Here is a 19,064-nt window from a genome sequence, read left to right as displayed (position 1 = left end):
AATGGATAGTAATATATTTTTTGTTCAGAGAAGTAAAAATGGAGAACTTTTATTTTGTGGATGTGGCAACAAAGTAAATGTTCTAGATGTAACAACTGGGAAAGTCACAGAAACATTAGAGCAGGTTGGTACAAAATACTTCTTGGATGTTACAACATGAGAGATTTCAGTCATAATGAAAAATACCTACACAAATGTCCTAAATGTAACAACAGTAGATTTACAAACACATCACAACATGTTGGTTCCAAACCATCCTTGATAAAACAGTATTTCAGTATTTAGATTAAAAGGAAATTGTAAATTATTTTCATTAGACAATGTTAGAAGAATGGAAAGTTATTTTATGAATGGAAATGACTGTTCCTGTTAATGTCACACAATAAGCTCACAATGACATAGTTTGTAAATATTTAATACTTTTATGGAAATGAAATGTCTGATAATGATGATAATCAATTTCTATCTGGTTAAAAAGATATACGAAACTCCTCTATATTTAGGTTAGCTTTGCTTGACCCTACTTAGCTTATGCACAGTAAGAAGAAAAATTTAGCTATAATATAAATATATACATGATATATGTATCTTGACATTCATTTCTAAAAGCAAGGTACACGTCCATATACAGGGCTGCATTAACATCAATGGTAACTTTTGAGTAGAACATCCTTTGCCTTATTTATTAGCTTTTATGAAAACATGACTTTAGTTTTTAGCTCATCTGGCAGAAGGTTATGTTATATATTGTCACTACCTGACTTTTGTTGCCCATTTTTATCTGTATTGACACAGTTTACATTTTTTTTTATCTTGACAACCATTGGACAGAATATATTTATGAAATCAAAACTTGGCAAACATATTCCTTTAGACCTTACAAGGTGCGTATTTAACCAAATTAAACAGTTTTTCAGTTGAAGTTCAACATGTCCAAGAAAAATCTTACAAAAATATGTGATTTGTCTTTGTATTGGTCCTTGAATGACCACATCATTATCCATTTTGATCCCAGTACATTATCAAAACCTACCAAATAAAAACAAACAACAAGGCAAAAAACAAACCAACTAACCAAACAAACACAAAATCTTAAAACCACAAAAATGACAACTGCTATAATTTATTATCCCCGGCTTAGTATATTTCTAGGATTTTGATTGGTTAACGCACATCGTTACAAAACCCATAGCCCCTGGGTGTTGCTAACCCATATACCCGGACGTTGCTACCCATTACAACGGGGAGCATCACACGCGTTTTCCTTAGTTCCATGGTTGCTCCTTGTGAAATATCGAATTCTGTAGATTATTCATGATGTCTGTAATTAAATATTTAATCCACTAACGATTTTATCTTATTATATCGATTATTTGCACTCATTTTAGTAAATGCATCACTATGCAGCCACATTGTCAATGAATGGTACTACTGACCTAGCTATGCAAATGACCCACGTTGACGTCACACCGTTTATGATGTAACTCTCACAACATTGCGCGCCAAATTCGACCCATTTCAGTTTCTATGTCTCTAGTTTAAAAACATCTTATATTTGTCTACCTGTAGGGTTCTACCAAAGGTAGTACCCTACACCCCGTTAAAAATATGTCAAATTCCCAAATTTCAATAAAAGATATTTAAAAAATGAAAAAAACGTTGCTTTCACGTTAAACTTTGTGGTCGAATTTCTCTAAAAATCGCCAGATTTAGACTAAGACCGGGGATAAATTCGTTATCTACGTTCATATCCGTAGATATGGATATTTTAACACCCTTCAGTACCCTGTACACCCTTCGGCTATGCCTCAGGGTGTACCTGGATACTTCAGGGTGTTAAAATATCCATATCTAGGGATATGAACGTAGATAACTTATAATAACTGGTCTTTAATGACTTGAAGAATTTTAAGATTTTAACAGGCCATTGATAAAATTCTTATATGTAACTTGAAGGAATAAGTAACAAAATAACTCACTGTATGACTGAACAGATTGAAGTAGCATACATTTGTGTAGCTCTATTTTAACAGTTATACATGTATACAGAGTAAGATAAACTATATGTTTTAGGAGGAAGATGAAGAAATCACCTGTTATTGTATCACACCTGATGACAAGGTAAATATTTTAAGTTTGAAATGAGATTCACTGGGAAATTTTTCAAAATAATATCCAGGATTAATTTTCTTTTTGAAATTGCTTAAAATTTGTTAAAAACACAAATAATTCAACATTTTATTTTCATATTATTTCAATGTGGCAGAAAAGTGATCAAAGGCTTGATATCCATCAAATAAGTTTGTCCAACAAACTTGAAATACTACAATCAGTGACAATGGATTTTTTGGTTTATAGAATTTAAAATTCAAGTATCGATTTTATCTGCATATTTTATCCATATTTGTATGGATGAATTATAATTTAGTACCTGAAGGTTAGTATTTGTTTTTATAGCTTATCAATTTATTCAGTGTTTCTGAGTGAAGTTTTTGCATTTCTTGGATAACTTGAACTATAAATTTTGAACAGTGGTGCACAGAATAGAAGTTAATTGTATGTCATTTTATTTTTTTGTTTAGTTACAACTTTGATTCATATGATCAGAGCTAAAAAATGTATGTGTCTTTTTTACCAGTATCTGATTGTTGCTACAAGACATTTAGTTCTGAGGCAGTGGTTATGGAGGGAGAAATCTATTACCAGAACATGGAAAGTAAGATATATATGTTATAATCTGTCAATATCCCTGCTTGTGAGAAAACAAATCTCCTTATTTTTATTTAAGTAAGAAAAACTGCTTCTTTCAAATAAGAAAACACTGTTTAATTACATAAAAAGCATATATATGTAGGACTCTAAATTGGGATGGTCACGCTAAAGTGCGATGGTCTACACTAAAGTGCAATGATGTCAAAAGCTAAAGTACGATTGTTCTTTTTTTTTTAAGCGCGGTTATATGACACGATAAAGTGCGATGGTATGATATGCCAAAGTGCGACCGCAATATACTGTGGTCGTATATTGGTATCACGTTTTGGTTTCCAGACAATAACTTTAGTAAATGTAAATAGAAATCTATGAAATTTAAACACAAGGTTTATAACCACAAAAGAAAGGTTGGGATTGATTTTGGGGGTTATAGTCCTAACAGTTTAGGAATTAGGGGGGGGAAGAAATTGTGAGGGTGAGGACAATTTTTTCTCATATCAGATTTCAGAAATTAAAAATTAAATTTCTTCAAATATTTTTTTTTTTGCAAAAAAAAGGGGGGGGGGGGGGGGTCAATTCGCAACAGCATAGTGTATTGCACAAAAGCAAAAAATTGAATATAAATTCAAATCATATAACCAATTCTAAGTTTTTTGACTACAGTTATTCTGTGACAGAAACCTATTATGTGTCAAATATTTAATTACAATCCAAATTCAGACCTGTATCAAGCGCGAATATTGTGTCCATTTTTGCCCCAACTGTTCAGGGTTGGACCTCTGCAGTCGTATCCAGCTGCGCTTGGCAAAGCAATTTATTTCATTGTAATTTAGAAAAAAAACAAAAAATTCTAGAACACTTCAGGTTACTCAGGCTTATAATTGGACCATAATTATGAACACCAATTTTATTTAAAATGAATCCAAGAGGTGTCATCTGTAGACGATAATTTATTGAAAAAAAGCATTAGAATGTAGTTTTTAACTTTTATATAAGTCATGTTTATTTGTAGGCAATACATACGTCTGCAGTAACAGCAATGACTTTTGATAAGACATCTACATTATTAGCAACTGGAAGTTCTGATTCATCAATCAAATTATGGGATATAGAAAGACAATACTGTACTCATAATCTTAGAGGTCACCAAGGGGTTGTCAGGTATTTTATAGATTAAACATTTACCGTTATATAGTATAATGTAATATTTCGTGCAGACATGTACTGTACTATGATATACTTTAGAATTATCTGTAATCCCTCTGTATGTAACTTATTAGATATGGAAAGTTTGGAATAGCAATAATTTTACTTAACTGTCTCAATAAAATGTAGGCTTAGATTAAGAAATTATTTATTCCAGAAATTTCATATTTTTTGTGTGTTTGTCTAAAGCAAGATGTCACCTGTAAGACACAATTGAAAGACTGCTATTTTGATTAGATGAAGAAAAAACTTTTTATTTACTAGTTTTTCATGAGTTTAAGTGAACAAATTCATAAAGACTGACTTTTACAAGTCTATAGTGAATTTCATATAGAGAGCAAATCCCATGTAAATGTTCATTTTGATCTCGGGCAGAGTTCAAAATACAAATAATGTTGCAAATTCAACTGGGACGCCCATATTTTGTTGGAATTAGAACATGATTTTATTTTTAAAGTGAGATAAGAGAATCATATTACAACTTTCTTTAATCATTAAAGATTCATTTCCATGGATTTTCTAAACCATCATGGAAAAGTGAATTTATATATGTTGAAGTGGTAATCATGCGGTTGGGTAATAGTGGATGGATACCGAAAGGTATTCACAGTTGTCTTTCACTAGATGAGTAAATAAAACGATGATAAAGACAACAACACCCATCAATTACCGCATAGTAAGAGTTTATTCTGGTCGACATGTTTCGCCATCAAGCGTGGCGTCTTCAGAACAATATTACATATGAAATCAAACAGTGAAGTACAAATTTGGCGGTTCATGCGGTTCGCAGGAAGTAATGTTACAATAATGTTTGTTATGGAAAAGATATGTTTGTTAACAGCAGCATGTAATTCTTAAATTATATTTACAGTGTTGTAGAATTCCATCCGATTCAAGAGAAGCTCCAGTTATTTTCTGCAGCCAATGACAACAAAGTGAGGGTCTGGGATCTGATGAAAAGTTCCTGTATAGCTGAAATAGAGGCACATTTTAGTGTTGTTACCTCCCTTTGTTTCTCTGTTGATGGGAAGACATTATATAGGTATGTACAGAATTGTTGTCTTATTAAAAAATTATAAGGCTATATGTTTGAATATAAGTATGTCATTTGTTTGAAAAATTCAGTCTTTTCATATTCAGGCTGAAAAGTGTTGAATATCTTATACTAGAGGAAAAAATCTGCAGTTTAGGATGTAACTTAAGATCCTTAAAATTGTAGGTCTTGGTAAAACCTGATATTCATACTTCAAGATCTAAGATTTAACCACAAAACTTGCCATACTCAAAGTGTAAAATAGAACATCAAAGAAGTAATATAATAACAACTGTGGAGTTGAACTGATCATTACGTTTATTACGGCATTTCTATTAATGTGACATTGCTTCATGCAGTCCTATATTTTGATTATGATCTTCCATGATATTTATGAAAGCAAATTTCAATTAATGTATGCAGTACTATTTTAAGCGTGCATTGACATGAGTTTAATCTATGGCCATTCCTAGATGTCCATTTGTCCATACATTTTTACATGTCAACAATTAAAAAAAATCTCTTGTGAATCATCACTGTTACTTAAATGAGAGTACTACCCTATTATTTCTCTAATTTACTATGACATATTTAATATATTTTCAGTGGTGGAAGGGACAATATACTGGCTGTATGGGATGTAGAAAAATTACAAGTTACCAAAACTATTCCTATTTTAGAGGTAATTCTTACTTTGATGCTAATTTTTATGTATTTCGAGATAAAAATATCTTCGAGGCATTATTTAGCTATTCTAAAATATACATGTAATCAGCTACTTTTTCAAGTAATTTTTTGATATGTTTATCATGTTTATTTTTATGTAAGAATTTACGTTTGAAAGTATTTTTATGTACAGCTGAATTAATATTGAGACCATATATAACTATTTTATAGAATGTAGAATCAGTGGTACTGCTGCCAGAGAATTCAGAATACCCAAATTTAAATGTAATAGAAGATGGACATCATATTATTACTTTTGGGAGTAAAGGTAAGATGGTAAACTGCAAATGATATTACAGTTGAACCACGTTATGTGGAAGTCGAAGGGACTGGACGAAAGTATTCGACTTTTCCGAGGTTCGACTCAACCGAGATCGAGTGTGTCGTCATAAATTTGGAATGCATGAAATACGGTATGAGATTGGTGTAAACTAGATACTTTGAACAGTGGGTTTTTTTTTCGATATGACACTTTATGATTGTGTATTCAATCTCCATATTCTTTGTCCTTCAGTATAATTAAACACACAAGTATAGATACAAATCATGCACAAATAAAATCAATAGTATACACAAATATTTACAAATTATGAAATCACTTGCTTAACGAAACAAGTTATGAGGTTGTCTGCTTTACATGAAATTATCATGAATTTATCATAATTGTCTTAATCCTTTTATTTATTGTAATTAATGAACTTTAATTCTAATGATTCATTTAATCTCGGCTTGGGTCATTTAAATTCGTTTTGTTTTTATGTCAGGTGAAATATGTTCAACACACTAATGTTCTGCTTGGAAGATCAACAAAGGTGTTAATTACCGGTAACCATAAACATGTCATTTTAACTGTTATACAAACAAGTATGTTTACTCAGCTTTTTTAATCTCTTTTGAAAATGATTAGGTTACATAAGAAATACATCCGATTTGAATTTTTATCATTAGGTCTGCATCTTTCGAAAATTATTACTTACGAACTTCGAGACATCGGGGTCAATTTACATTAATTTTGCATCGACAGGACTGTACAATTTACTCGACTTAACCGAGTATTCCAATCAACCGAGTTTGACTCATCAGAGATAATTATGCATTGATCAAACGGGAATTTTATTGGGACCGAGAAATAACTTCGACTCATTCGAGTTTTCGACACATCCGAGTTTTCGACACACCCGAATTCGACACAACGAGGTTCGACTGTAGTTAATGTGAGTTTTGGATTTATTTTAGGTTTCTGGGCAGGAAAAAGTGCTGGCATGATTAATTATGTACATATTTTTAAATAAATTTTTGCAGATTTATAGACTACAATTCCAACATCTTCTGGCATAAGATTACCTTAAATGGTTTTTCGCTACTAGTTAGGTCCCTTTTGATTACAGATACCAATAAATGTATACATCTTACTTTTGGTAAAATAAAAAAAAAAAAAAATTTAAAACCTACAAAGTTCAATACTTTTATACCCCTTTTTCTAAAACTGGCCTTTCATATTGATAGGAAAGATCATCTGTTTTTATGTATGTCCATCTATCTATCTGTCTGTCCATTTGTACTTCCTTCCCACTTTTGTATCCACAACTGCTCTTGAACAGCTTGTCATAATTTTTGTAACTTTCACAGAATCTCACACATGGTGCACTTTTGCTCCACATATTTAATTTCTTCATCTGAATAATTTTTGACTGGGCTGGACAAAGACCAAAACTGACTTATAGTATATTAATGTAAGGTGGGCAGGGGAAAAGTCAGTATCTAATTTGTGTAATCAACTCTCCCATCAGTTGTCCACCCAGGTTCCTGAAATTTCACACATTTTGAAATTGTGCACCTGCTATTTATGGAATTGTTTGAATAATTGTTTTCCTATTTACCAAACTAGGGAATTTAGAGATTTTTTGTTGTAAATTTTCAAAAGATGGCAACAATATTTGTTTTTAACCCAGATCTTTGGAAATTTGCAGAGTGTGCAAACCCTAATGAGGTTGTGCAACTTCAATTATGGAGTTGTTTAAAGTTTTTTGTAGTTGTAATGTTATTGGAATTATTAAACCAATGCATGCATATACACTAAATTAAGTCATGTATGCACGTTTTCTTATATTACGAATCTATAACATTTTATTGACAATTAATATTTCAGTCAGTGATTGTTGATCGCAAGCTTATTAACTTTTGAGTTTGTTACCAAAGTTTACATATTCAACTTTTTTTTAAATTTAAAGTTTCATATGACTTTAAATATTTTTTCACATCTTATATTTCAATATATTCCAATGTACAGTTTAGATGATTCTCCATTGTTTAAGAAACAGTCTGCACAATCGTGCTACTTGAGCCTTTGACCCATGTTTAGCACACCTGGCCTAAAAGGCCATGTGAGCTTTTGCCATCACTTGGCGTATGATGTTGTCGTCATGGGTCCGTCAGTCCTTCATCCTAAACTTTTTTAAAAATCTTCTTTGAAACTACTGGAACAAATGTTACCAAACTTTACCTGGATGTTCCTTAGGGTGTCTATTTTAAAAAAATTTATCTGGGGATTTGATCAATTATCATACATGGCAGCTGTTGCTAAAAATAGAACATTGGCATAAAATTCAGTTTTTGGCTTATATCTCAAAAACTAAAGCAGTAAGAACAAATCTGATATAATAATAATAATAATAATTAAAAACCAATTGTTCAGAGAACAATTGAAGGTCTTTCCACAAAAAAAACATGTATTTTAATATGAAAATAATAAAGTTTGTTTTAAAATGTCATTTCCAGCTTCAAATGATAGCTTATTGTACACTGATTCCAAAAATATATGGTTTCTATACAATATTTTTTAAATAAGGGAGATAATTTGTTACTTCCGGTTTGAAAAATGTTACTTCCGGTGTTATTCAAACGTTTAATTGACACTGATACCAAAAATATCTGGTTCTATAAACTTTAACATTAATTAAGTACAAAAAAAGCTACTTCCGGTTTACACAAGGTCACTTCCGGTTGGCTTTTCTAAGGTTAAATGGCTTGAAACCTAATGCAAAAAGTCCCATGGATTTATCATGTATACATATGAGGTAAAAGCAAAGGTCAAAATCTAGAACGTCAATTTAACCTATGACCTTGAGCTCAATTTCAAGGTCATCAACCAAGGACCTAAAATCAAAAGACCCTAGGACTTAATTATATTTGGTTAATGAGTTATATCACCATATGCATATTTTTAAATAAAAGAGGGGAGAAAACTCTAATTCTATGTAAGCGTACCCTTTAAACTGATATGTATGTGTTACGACATGTCGCAACTAACAATTAAGTAAAAATATGTTGTCGATATCTTATATCGTGTTTTAAAAGAGGTGAAAATAAGCCAAAATCCAAATTTAAAAATGACCTTGACCTTTGACCTTGACCCTTTTTTCTTTTTTTTGAACCAAGGACCTCAAATCAAAAGACCCTAGGTCCCTATCACTTATGGTTTACCAATTACAATTACATTTTACTTATTTTAAATACAGAAGGGGAAATAACTCTCATATGGAGTTTCTGGACCGCTTCGGTCAAAATTATTCCTAAGATCCTGAGGATATAACGAACAAATTGGAGACATAAATTTGTCATAATCTTTTACGGTTGCGAAGGAGATGCGTACACAAGAAAAACAGTGTTTGGGGAGATAACTCTTACAATAAAAAGTATTCGGCTAAACAGGGTCAGTTTCAAAATTGCAATAACTGTTCGATATCATACACAAAATATCTAAGCGACATCTTGCGAAACAAAAAAGCACCGTCAGAAAAAAGTGGCGGAAGAAGAAAAAAGTAATAATCAGAAGAAAACCAATAGGTCTTTCCACAGAAAAGTGGAAAGACCTAATAAATTCTTTATTTAAAGAGGGTAAACACAGTTAGTTACAATTACTAATCTTCCCTGAGGCCCTCATATACAATACATGTAAAAAATAATAATAAAAGTCAAAAAAGCAAACATACAACATATTAACACAATCGTATAATCATGATAGTTCAATATACATGTACCATAATTAGAACATATAAAACAGTTACAGATTGCATGTAGCGAATAGATATTATATACAAATCAAAATCATACATTCTAAAAAAAAGAGTAATAGTTGCAATCATTTCAAGACTGAATATTGGGACTGTCTCAAGTATTGTTTTATAATTTGTTTAAAAGAAAAAGTGTTTTGCACTTTACGCATTTCATATGGTAGTCCGTTCTATAAAACTGATCCAGAATAAGCAAAAGATTTTTTAAACAGTTCAGTTTTTGGCTTAGGAACTATCAAATTACCTTGAGTGACACCCCTTAAAGCATAAGGACTATTAACAGATATAAGTTGAAACTTTTGAAGTAGGTACTGTGGTGCTTCTTTCCGCATACATTTATGTAGTAGTAAATATTTGTGGTATTTGATTCTGTTTTCAACTGTCATCCATCCAAGTTCTTTAAATAAGGGGGCTGATGGGGATAAAGGGTCTACATCAAGAATTAATCTTGCTGCTCTTTTTTGAAGTTTTGATATTCTTACCATCCCTTCATTTTTACATTCTCCCCAAACAATACAGCAGTAATCGATGAGTGGCAGAATATACCCATTATAGTATGCTTTCCTGGCATTAATATCTAAAAATTTCTTTAATTTAGAAAGAAGGTATATTCTTGATGAAATGCTAGCACAAATTTGATCAATTTGATTTGTCCAGCTAAGTGTGCTGTCAATTTTAACACCTAATAATTTTTCACATGATGAATTTTGTAGTGTTTCTGAATTTATTAGTAAATTTGGTTGAAAAGATTGAGTTGATAACTTCTGACTTGTTCCAGTAACCAAACATTTTGTTTTTTTGGTATTGATGAACATATTATTAATTTTGCACCATTCTTCAACTCTGCATAAATCTTCTTGTACATCATCATGTAAATTTTCTATGTTTTTCCCGGATTTATGGAGAGTAGTATCATCAGCATACAAGTCTGTTTTACAATTTTTAATGCAAAGGGGAAGGTCATTTATAAATAAGACAAATAATAGAGGACCTAGTATAGATCCTTGGGGGACACCAAATTTCACATCTTTTTTATCAGAATTCACATTGCAAATGTTTACTTGCTGTGTTCTATTACTTAGGTATGACCTGAAAAAACCTACTGCAGACTCACTGAATCCGTAAATAGCAAGCTTTAAGCAAAGAATGTCATGATCTACAAGATCAAATGCTTTTTTGAAGTCCAACAGTATTGCTAAGTTTAAATTACCATCATTCATTTCTTGCAGCCATTTGTCAATGATATCAATAAGTGCAGTTTGACAAGAATGATGTGGCCTGAAACCTGATTGGGGGGTGTTAAAATGGTCAGTAGGTCAGGGTCTCTCTCTGGTGAAGTTTTCAGAAAAATCAGAAAACCCAGTTTGGAGTTATTGCCACTGGAATGTCAATTTTTTGCAAATTTCATAGTTTTTGGTTTTCATCTTAAAAATTAAACAGATAAAGAGAAATTTTAAACAAGAAAATGTCCAGAATAATAAGATCTACAAATAAGTCAAACTAGGCAGAAATCATCAAATGACCCCTTATAGAGTTATTGTCTATAAATTATGAGTTTTAGACTTCTTGCATTTTTATTCTTCTTAACTTTTGTTGATAAAGAGAATCTATCCATAGTAAAAATGTTCAACAAAATATGACCTACCAGTAAGCCAACATGGACTAATCATCAATCTCCCCTTTGTGGAGTTATTGTCCTTGAAAAACATATTATACTTTTTTTTTTGCAGAAACTATACTTGTTTTAAGCAAAAGTGTTCAGCAAAATTAGATCTACAAATAAGTCAACTTGGCCCAAATTGTCAATTGACTGCTAATAGGAGTTATTGCTCTTGAAATTTGGCTTAACTTATTACTATAAAACTGATTGCAATAAAGGAAAAAAAATATCAAAATGGCATATTTTACACCTGGTGATTGTGGCTGTTGAGAGCCTCTTGTTGGGGTATTATTTTTATTTAGAGACTTGAGGGAGGGTATCTTTTTGTGAGCTTTTTGTCTGGCCTCAATGAAGTCGAAAAAACAAGACTTAGGTGTGCTGTTCTTGGCGGCAGTGTCAACAATATATTAGTTTGTGATTAGATCAGTTTATGGGAACCACTAGTGGTAGGTCAATGATATTTGGTATTCAGTTGTATTAGCTTTGGCACATCTCATTTCCATGGAGATTATTTGATCCAGCCATCTCAGTCATGGTCTATTGACTTTTAAGTTTTTGCATAATTTACATGTATTAGTTTACAAATGGATAAATTGCGGAATTTCGTTTCCGTTCTCTTACTTCAGTTTGCCTCCACCAAATGTAATGAATCTTATACACAATGCTTATTACCACAAAACACAGATCAAGTTTGAATTTTGGTGGCATCACTTTAACTGTTCTAGAGTTGTGCTATTTTACAAATGGAAAAATTGCTGAATTTTTCGTTTCTGTTCTCTAACTTAAGTTTGCCCCTACCAAATGTTATGAAACTTATACACAATGCTTATTACCACAAAACTCAGATCAAGTAGGGATTTGGGTATCATCACTTTTACCGTTCTTGAGTTATGTCCCTTTATAACGTTATATGCAAACAGGGGCATCATCATGGGACACATTCCCAATTTATTTACTATACCTCCAGATTTGAGCAAACTCGGGTTGGTATTTGAATCATGATTTTATCTCAAGTTCTTGGTTTAGAGAATTATGGCCCTTGTTAACACATCTTTTTCATGCTGGCAAAGACATTTGTGCAATAGAGGCTCAAAACTATTTTTTTTTTGGAAAGAAACTGCAAGAAGTTTAAGGTTATAGAGACATGTTATTTAGATATTTTTTTAATAATTATGAAGATTTGATTTTGACCTAAAGTAGGACTTGAATGTACACTATAACTGCTCTGTTTAATTTACTGATTAATTCCAAATCTTTGGTTAATTATTTTCCTATTATAATTTTTTTTTCAGGATCTATGAAGATTTGGAATGTTAAAAAATCAAAATGTGTATTCTCTAAATTTATGGGACTTGGATTAAAGTCTGAGACGGAAAGTGGTAGCCAGACTATTACACAGGCATGGTTTACTGAATCAGAACAAAACTTGACAGTTGTCGTAGCTGACCATACTATATCAATGTATAATATAGAAAATATTGAAATAGAAAAACAGGTAAATATAATTAACACATATTGCTGTATCTGCGTATTGTAAAGGGAATATCAAATCAGTAGGATTATAACTAAGACTTTAAAGTACAGTTGTGGACAATAGTTATTGTTTTCCATAATAACCCATGTTTTCCTGTTATTTTAATACTGTCCATCAATACAAAATATAAAGTGTTTACCATTATCACAGTATGATTCTTTTTTTTTTTTAGTTTTGTGGCTATACAGATGAGATATTAGATTTACAGTTCATAGGCAAAGATGACTCTCACCTAGTTGTATGCACAAATTCAGAAAATTTGAAAGTTTACAATGTGAAAACTTGGAGTTGCCAAATACTACATGGTCATACAGACATTGTACTTAGTGTAGCTGTCCACAAAGATACAAATATGATAGCTACTGCATCTAAGGTAAGAACTTAATTAGCTCACCTTTAAGTCCTAGAGTTATTTAAAAAGAGAGTATTTTGTCTTTATGAATATTGATAATCAAGAGGTTTTTTTTATAGATTTCATAAAATAGGATAATTGTTCTTAGCTTAAATTCTGCGGTATTATGGTTTATGTTTTATAAGATATATTGTTTAAAATTAATACTACTAATTTGTGCAAATGTGTAATTTAATTTTCATTGCAATATCCTTATTTTGTTGTTTGAGTGGCATTTCATTTTTTTGTCCCCTGTGCAACACGTCAGCAATGTCTTGGTGAAGTATTTTTATACGACCGCAAAAAATTTTTTGGGATCGTATAATGGTATGATGTCGTCGTCGTCTGCGTTGTCGTCCGAAGACACATGGGTTTCCTGACAATAACTTTAGTTTAAGTGAATGGATCTCTATGAAATTTTTTAAGAAGGTTCAATACCACAAAAGGAAGGTTGGGATTGATTTTGGGTATGATGGTCTCAACCGTTTAGGAATTAGGGGCCCAAAAGGGGCCCAAAACAAGCATTTTTCTAGTTTCAGGATAATAACTTGTGTATAAGTATTTCGATTGCTCTGAAATTGTACCACAATGTTTAATACCACAAGTTGAAGGTTGGGATTCATTTTAGGGGTTATTGGGCCAAGAGTTTAGGAATTAAGGGCCAAAAAGGGGAAAAAAACAAGCATTTTTCTAGTTTCAGGACAATAACTTGTGTGTAAGTGTATGAATCTTTCTGAAATTGTACTACAAGGTTCCATATCACAAAGGGAAAGCTGGAATTGAGTTTGGGAGTAATTGCTCAAAACGTTTAGGAATAAAGGGCCAAAAAGGGGCCAAAAATAAGCATTTTTCTAGTTTCCAGACAATAACTTGTGTTCAAGTGTATGGATCTCTCTGAAATTGTACTCCATATCACAAAGGGAAGGCTGGAATTGATTTTGGGGGTAATTGCTTCAAAATTTTAGGAAATAGGGACCAAAAAGGGGCAAAAAACAAGCATTTTTCTAGTTTCAGGACAATAACTTGTGTGTAAGTGTATGGATCTTTATGAAATTGTACTACAAGGTTCCATATCACAAAGGGAAAGCTGGGTTTGAGTTTGGGGGTAATTGCCTTAAACGTTTAGGAATTTGGGGCCATAAAGGGGCCAAAAAACAAGCATTTTTACAGTTTCCAGACAATAACTTGCATTGTGTTCAAGTGTATGGATCTCTCTGAAATTGTACTGCAAGGTACCATACCACAAAGGGAAGGCTGGGATTGATTTTGGGGGTGATGAATCATAAGGGGGTTCAAAAAATTGGGGGGGGGGGATTTTTTTTCCCTTTTTATTTTTTTCTTTAAAATTTTCCATTTTAAGTTGGTTATTTTTGATTTATATATGAAAGCAAATAATAATGATATGGTTTGATTTCATCAAAAATTGAAATATTGGGGTTCTTTGATATGCTGAATTTAACCGTGTATTTAGATTCTTAGTTTTTGGTCCCGTTTTCAAATTGGTCTACATTAAGGTCCAAAGGGTCCAAAATTAGATTTAGTTTGATTTTAACAAAAATTGAATTCTTGGGGTTCTTTTATATGCTGAATCTAACCGTGTATGTATTTAGATTTTGGATATTGGACCATAATAGGTAAATTAAAAATTTTTAAGTTCTTAGACCACATTCATTCTGTGTCAGAAACCTATGCTGTGTCAAATATTTAATCACAATCCAACTTCAGAGCTGTATCAAGCTTGAATGTTGTGTCCATACTTGCCCCAACTGTTCAGGGTTCGACCTCTGCAGTCGTATCAAGCTGCGCCCAGCGGAGCATTTTATTGACAGATATAAGCAGTCTTCGTAAATAACACATCTGTAAATATTGTGTCTGCTTGTAATGTTGTTCCATTGCAAAATGATTGTTTCCTCGGCTCTGTTAACTTACATTAAACAGAAATATTGCCTTTTTAAAAAGAACTTTCTACATATGGTCCAAGTCCAGAGGACATTTCAATATAACAGGATTTTATTATAAGTTTTAAGTTCCACAATTTTGAAATTAAATTATACCATTCCAGGATAACAGCATAAGGATGTGGAACCTTGACCCAGAAACAGGAATGGTTCACTGTTGTGGTGAAGGTCAAGGTCACACAAGTTCTGTTGGGTCTATAAACTTTTCTAGGTGAGTTTGAAAGAAGAGTAAGATTATTTCATACATTAGAGAAGGATAGATAACACTATGGTCAAGAGAAAAAAGGCAAAATGATGACCAGATATAAAAAACACCTAGGTATAAATTAACAAAAACATTACAGAAAATCCAGTGTGAATTCATGTTCTTTTGAAGGGTAAGCCAATTCTGCTCCACTAGTTACACCTGTCATGTTGCTTATACAGGTAAAATCCAGTGATAAGTAGTATTTTGTGTAAAGATACGAAAGGAACAGGGAAAGAAAGGTAGAATTTTGGCTAGGACAAATCAAACACATCTATGATTAGAATTGTTTTATATATTGTCTAATGGTAAATCAAGTAACGGTGGCATTGGGGAAATTTTTGAAGAGCTATCTACATCCTTACCATTTATATTACCTGCTATTTGGATAGAAACATAAGCTCTTGAATATTGTATCACTTATGTTAAGATGTAAACTTCATATGTGCAACATTTATATTGAGATTCACACATTATTTGCAAGTGCTAAGTTGAGACATCTTTTTATTAGCTATTTCTCCATTGTTTTGGACATGTACTTACCTAATTAAAAGATTTTGGTATGTGCCATACTTGATCTTCAGATGTAAAAAAAAGGTTCATGACCTTCAATGGATCTCCAAAAAAACACTAAATTTAAAGATTTTTTTTTGTGATTTTGTTTGAAGCCAGACAGTTTAAATTTCTGATACAAAAAAATATTATACAAAACTTCACAGATTGTTTAGCATATCTTACACAATGGCAAGAATAACTGTTTGGTGAAAACTATTCTCCTTCTTATACACCTTTGGTAATAATGTTGTGACAAGAAGAACTGTTTGGATTTTATTTTAGTTTAAGTGGAAAGTTTGTTGTAAGTGGTGGAGAAGATTGTACAATTAAGATGTGGGATGTCAGTGCTGATTCATATAACCTACACTGCCGAGCTACAGAAAGGGCACACGACAAAGATATAAATAGCATTGCAGTATCACCTAATGATAAATATATAGTGACGGCTTCTCAGGATAAAACTGCCAAGGTATGTTAGTATGTTACATCACAAAACATGGGACTTCACTGCCAAGGTATGTTACATCACAAAACATGGGCCTTCACTGCTAAGGCATGTTACATCACAAAACATGGGACTTCACTACCAAGATATGTTACATCACAAAACATGGGCCTTCACTGCTAAGGCATGTTACACCACAAAACATGGGACTTCACTGCTAAGGTATGTTAAATCACAAAACATGGGACTTCACTGCCAAGATATGTTACATCACAAAACATGGGACTTCACTGCCAAGGCATGTTACATCACAAAACATTGGACTTCACTGCTAAGGCATGTTACACCACAAAACATGGGACTTCACTGCCAAGATATGTTACATCACAAAACATTGGACTTCACTGCCAAGGTATGTTACTTCACAAAACATGGGACTTCACTACCAAGATATGTTACATCACAAACATGGGCCTTCACTGCTAAGGCATGTTACACCACAAAACATGGGACTTCACTACAAGATATGTTACATCACAAAACATGGGACTTCACTACCAAGATATGTTACATCACAAAACATGGGACTTCACTGCTAAGGCATGTTACATCACAAACCATTGGACTTCACTGCCAAGGTATGTTACATCACAAAACATGGGACTTCACTACCAAGATATGTTACATCACAAAACATGGGACTTCACTGCTAAGGCATGTTACACCACAAAACATGGGACTTCACTACAAGATATGTTACATCACAAAACATTGGACTTCACTGCCAAGATATGTTACATCACAAAACATGGGACTTCACTACCAAGATATGTTACATCACAAAACATTGGACTTCACTACCAAGATATGTTACATCACAAACATGGGCCTTCACTGCTAAGGCATGTTACATCACAAAACATGGGACTTCACTGCTAAGGCATGTTACACCACAAAACATGGAACTTCACTACAAGATATGTTACATCACAAAACATTGGACTTCACTGCCAAGATATGTTACATCACAAAACATGGGACTTCACTGCCAAGATATGTTACATCACAAAACATTGGACTTCACTGCCAAGATATGTTACATCACAAAACATGGGACTTCACTACCAAGATATGTTACATCACAAAACATTGGACTTCACTACCAAGATATGTTACATCACAAACATGGGCCTTCACTGCTAAGGCATGTTACATCACAAAACATGGGACTTCACTGCTAAGGCATGTTACACCACAAAACATGGGACTTCACTACAAGATATGTTACATCACAAAACATTGGACTTCACTACCAAGATATGTTACATCACAAAACATTGGACTTCACTACCAAGATATGTTACATCACAAACATGGGCCTTCACTGCTAAGGCATGTTACATCACAAAACATGGGACTTCACTGCTAAGGCATGTTACACCACAAAACATGGGACTTCACTACAAGATATGTTACATCACAAAACATTGGACTTCACTGCCAAGATATGTTACATCACAAAACATGGGACTTCACTGCCAAGATATGTTACATCACAAAACATTGGATTTCACTGCCAAGATATGTTACATCACAAAACATGGGACTTCACTGCCAAGGCATGTTACATCACAAAACATGGGACTTCACTGCTAAGGCATGTTACATCACAAAAAATGGGACTTCACTGCCAAGGTATGTTACATCACAAAACATGGGACTTCACTGCCAAGGCATGTTACATCACAAAACATGGGACTTCACTACCAAGATATATTACATCACAAAACATGGGCCTTCACTGCTAAGGCATGTTACATCATAAAACATGTACAAACGACCAAATTAAGGTGTGTTATCACAGCACTGCAATTAGCAGCAGTATTTACTTTACTCCGTGCAACAACAAGTTCATATTGTTATAACTCTGTCCGTCCATCAACCAACCTTTAGGGTTCATTGTATGACCACCTTACTCCTTTTTCATTTTTTAAGCTGGATTTTTTTATTTTGTAAAACATTTGTGCAAATACTTAGATATGTATATTATTATGAAGTTATTTCATTGATGGCCTATTGTTTTTTCAGGTTAATTTCCTTACAGTTTAATAGCTAGAAATGCTCTGTCAATGTTGTTGCAAGCTTCATTTTATTGTTAATTTCAGTTATGGGTCAGTAAAGATTTATCCATGATTGGAGTTTTACGAGGCCACCGGAAGGGAATTTGGTGTGTCCAGTTTTCACCTGTTGATCAGGTAAAACATTTGATGTGCATATTTAGTTTTCCTTATTATAGGTACTGTTAATGTATAAATTGTTATTGTTTAAGCTTGTTCACAGACATTTTTCTTCATGTTTTTTTTTTAATATGTGTTTTCTATATTCAACTCAGTATTTTAAGAAAAATTTGTATGCAGGTTTAGAAAATGTGAAAATAGTGAAAGTTTTTCCATTATGGATTTGTTTTTACTTTAAAAGCAGGTAGATTAAGAATTAATTTCAATACTTAAAATGTTTTGAAATATCT

General features: G+C 32.6%; 1 protein-coding gene across 1 annotated transcript in view; it reads left to right on the top strand.

Annotated features, from left to right (window-relative positions):
- LOC127708656 (transducin beta-like protein 3) overlaps positions 1 to 19,064 on the top strand; it is a 32,516-nt gene that overhangs the window by 2,703 nt on the left and 10,749 nt on the right. Inside the window, exons 3-14 of the mRNA XM_052213736.1 lie at positions 29 to 124; positions 2,074 to 2,121; positions 2,639 to 2,716; positions 3,725 to 3,873; positions 4,790 to 4,960; positions 5,558 to 5,633; positions 5,849 to 5,945; positions 12,703 to 12,905; positions 13,117 to 13,317; positions 15,398 to 15,504; positions 16,375 to 16,561; positions 18,703 to 18,792. Of these exons, the coding sequence (XP_052069696.1) occupies positions 29 to 124; positions 2,074 to 2,121; positions 2,639 to 2,716; positions 3,725 to 3,873; positions 4,790 to 4,960; positions 5,558 to 5,633; positions 5,849 to 5,945; positions 12,703 to 12,905; positions 13,117 to 13,317; positions 15,398 to 15,504; positions 16,375 to 16,561; positions 18,703 to 18,792 (1,503 nt within the window). The remainder of the gene's footprint in view (positions 1 to 28; positions 125 to 2,073; positions 2,122 to 2,638; positions 2,717 to 3,724; positions 3,874 to 4,789; positions 4,961 to 5,557; positions 5,634 to 5,848; positions 5,946 to 12,702; positions 12,906 to 13,116; positions 13,318 to 15,397; positions 15,505 to 16,374; positions 16,562 to 18,702; positions 18,793 to 19,064) is intronic.

The sequence above is a fragment of the Mytilus californianus genome, unplaced genomic scaffold (assembly GCF_021869535.1).
Source record: "Mytilus californianus isolate M0D057914Y unplaced genomic scaffold, xbMytCali1.0.p SCAF_7, whole genome shotgun sequence".
Classification (NCBI taxonomy): domain Eukaryota; kingdom Metazoa; phylum Mollusca; class Bivalvia; order Mytilida; family Mytilidae; genus Mytilus; species Mytilus californianus.
This window is presented reverse-complemented; position numbering and strand designations above follow the sequence as displayed.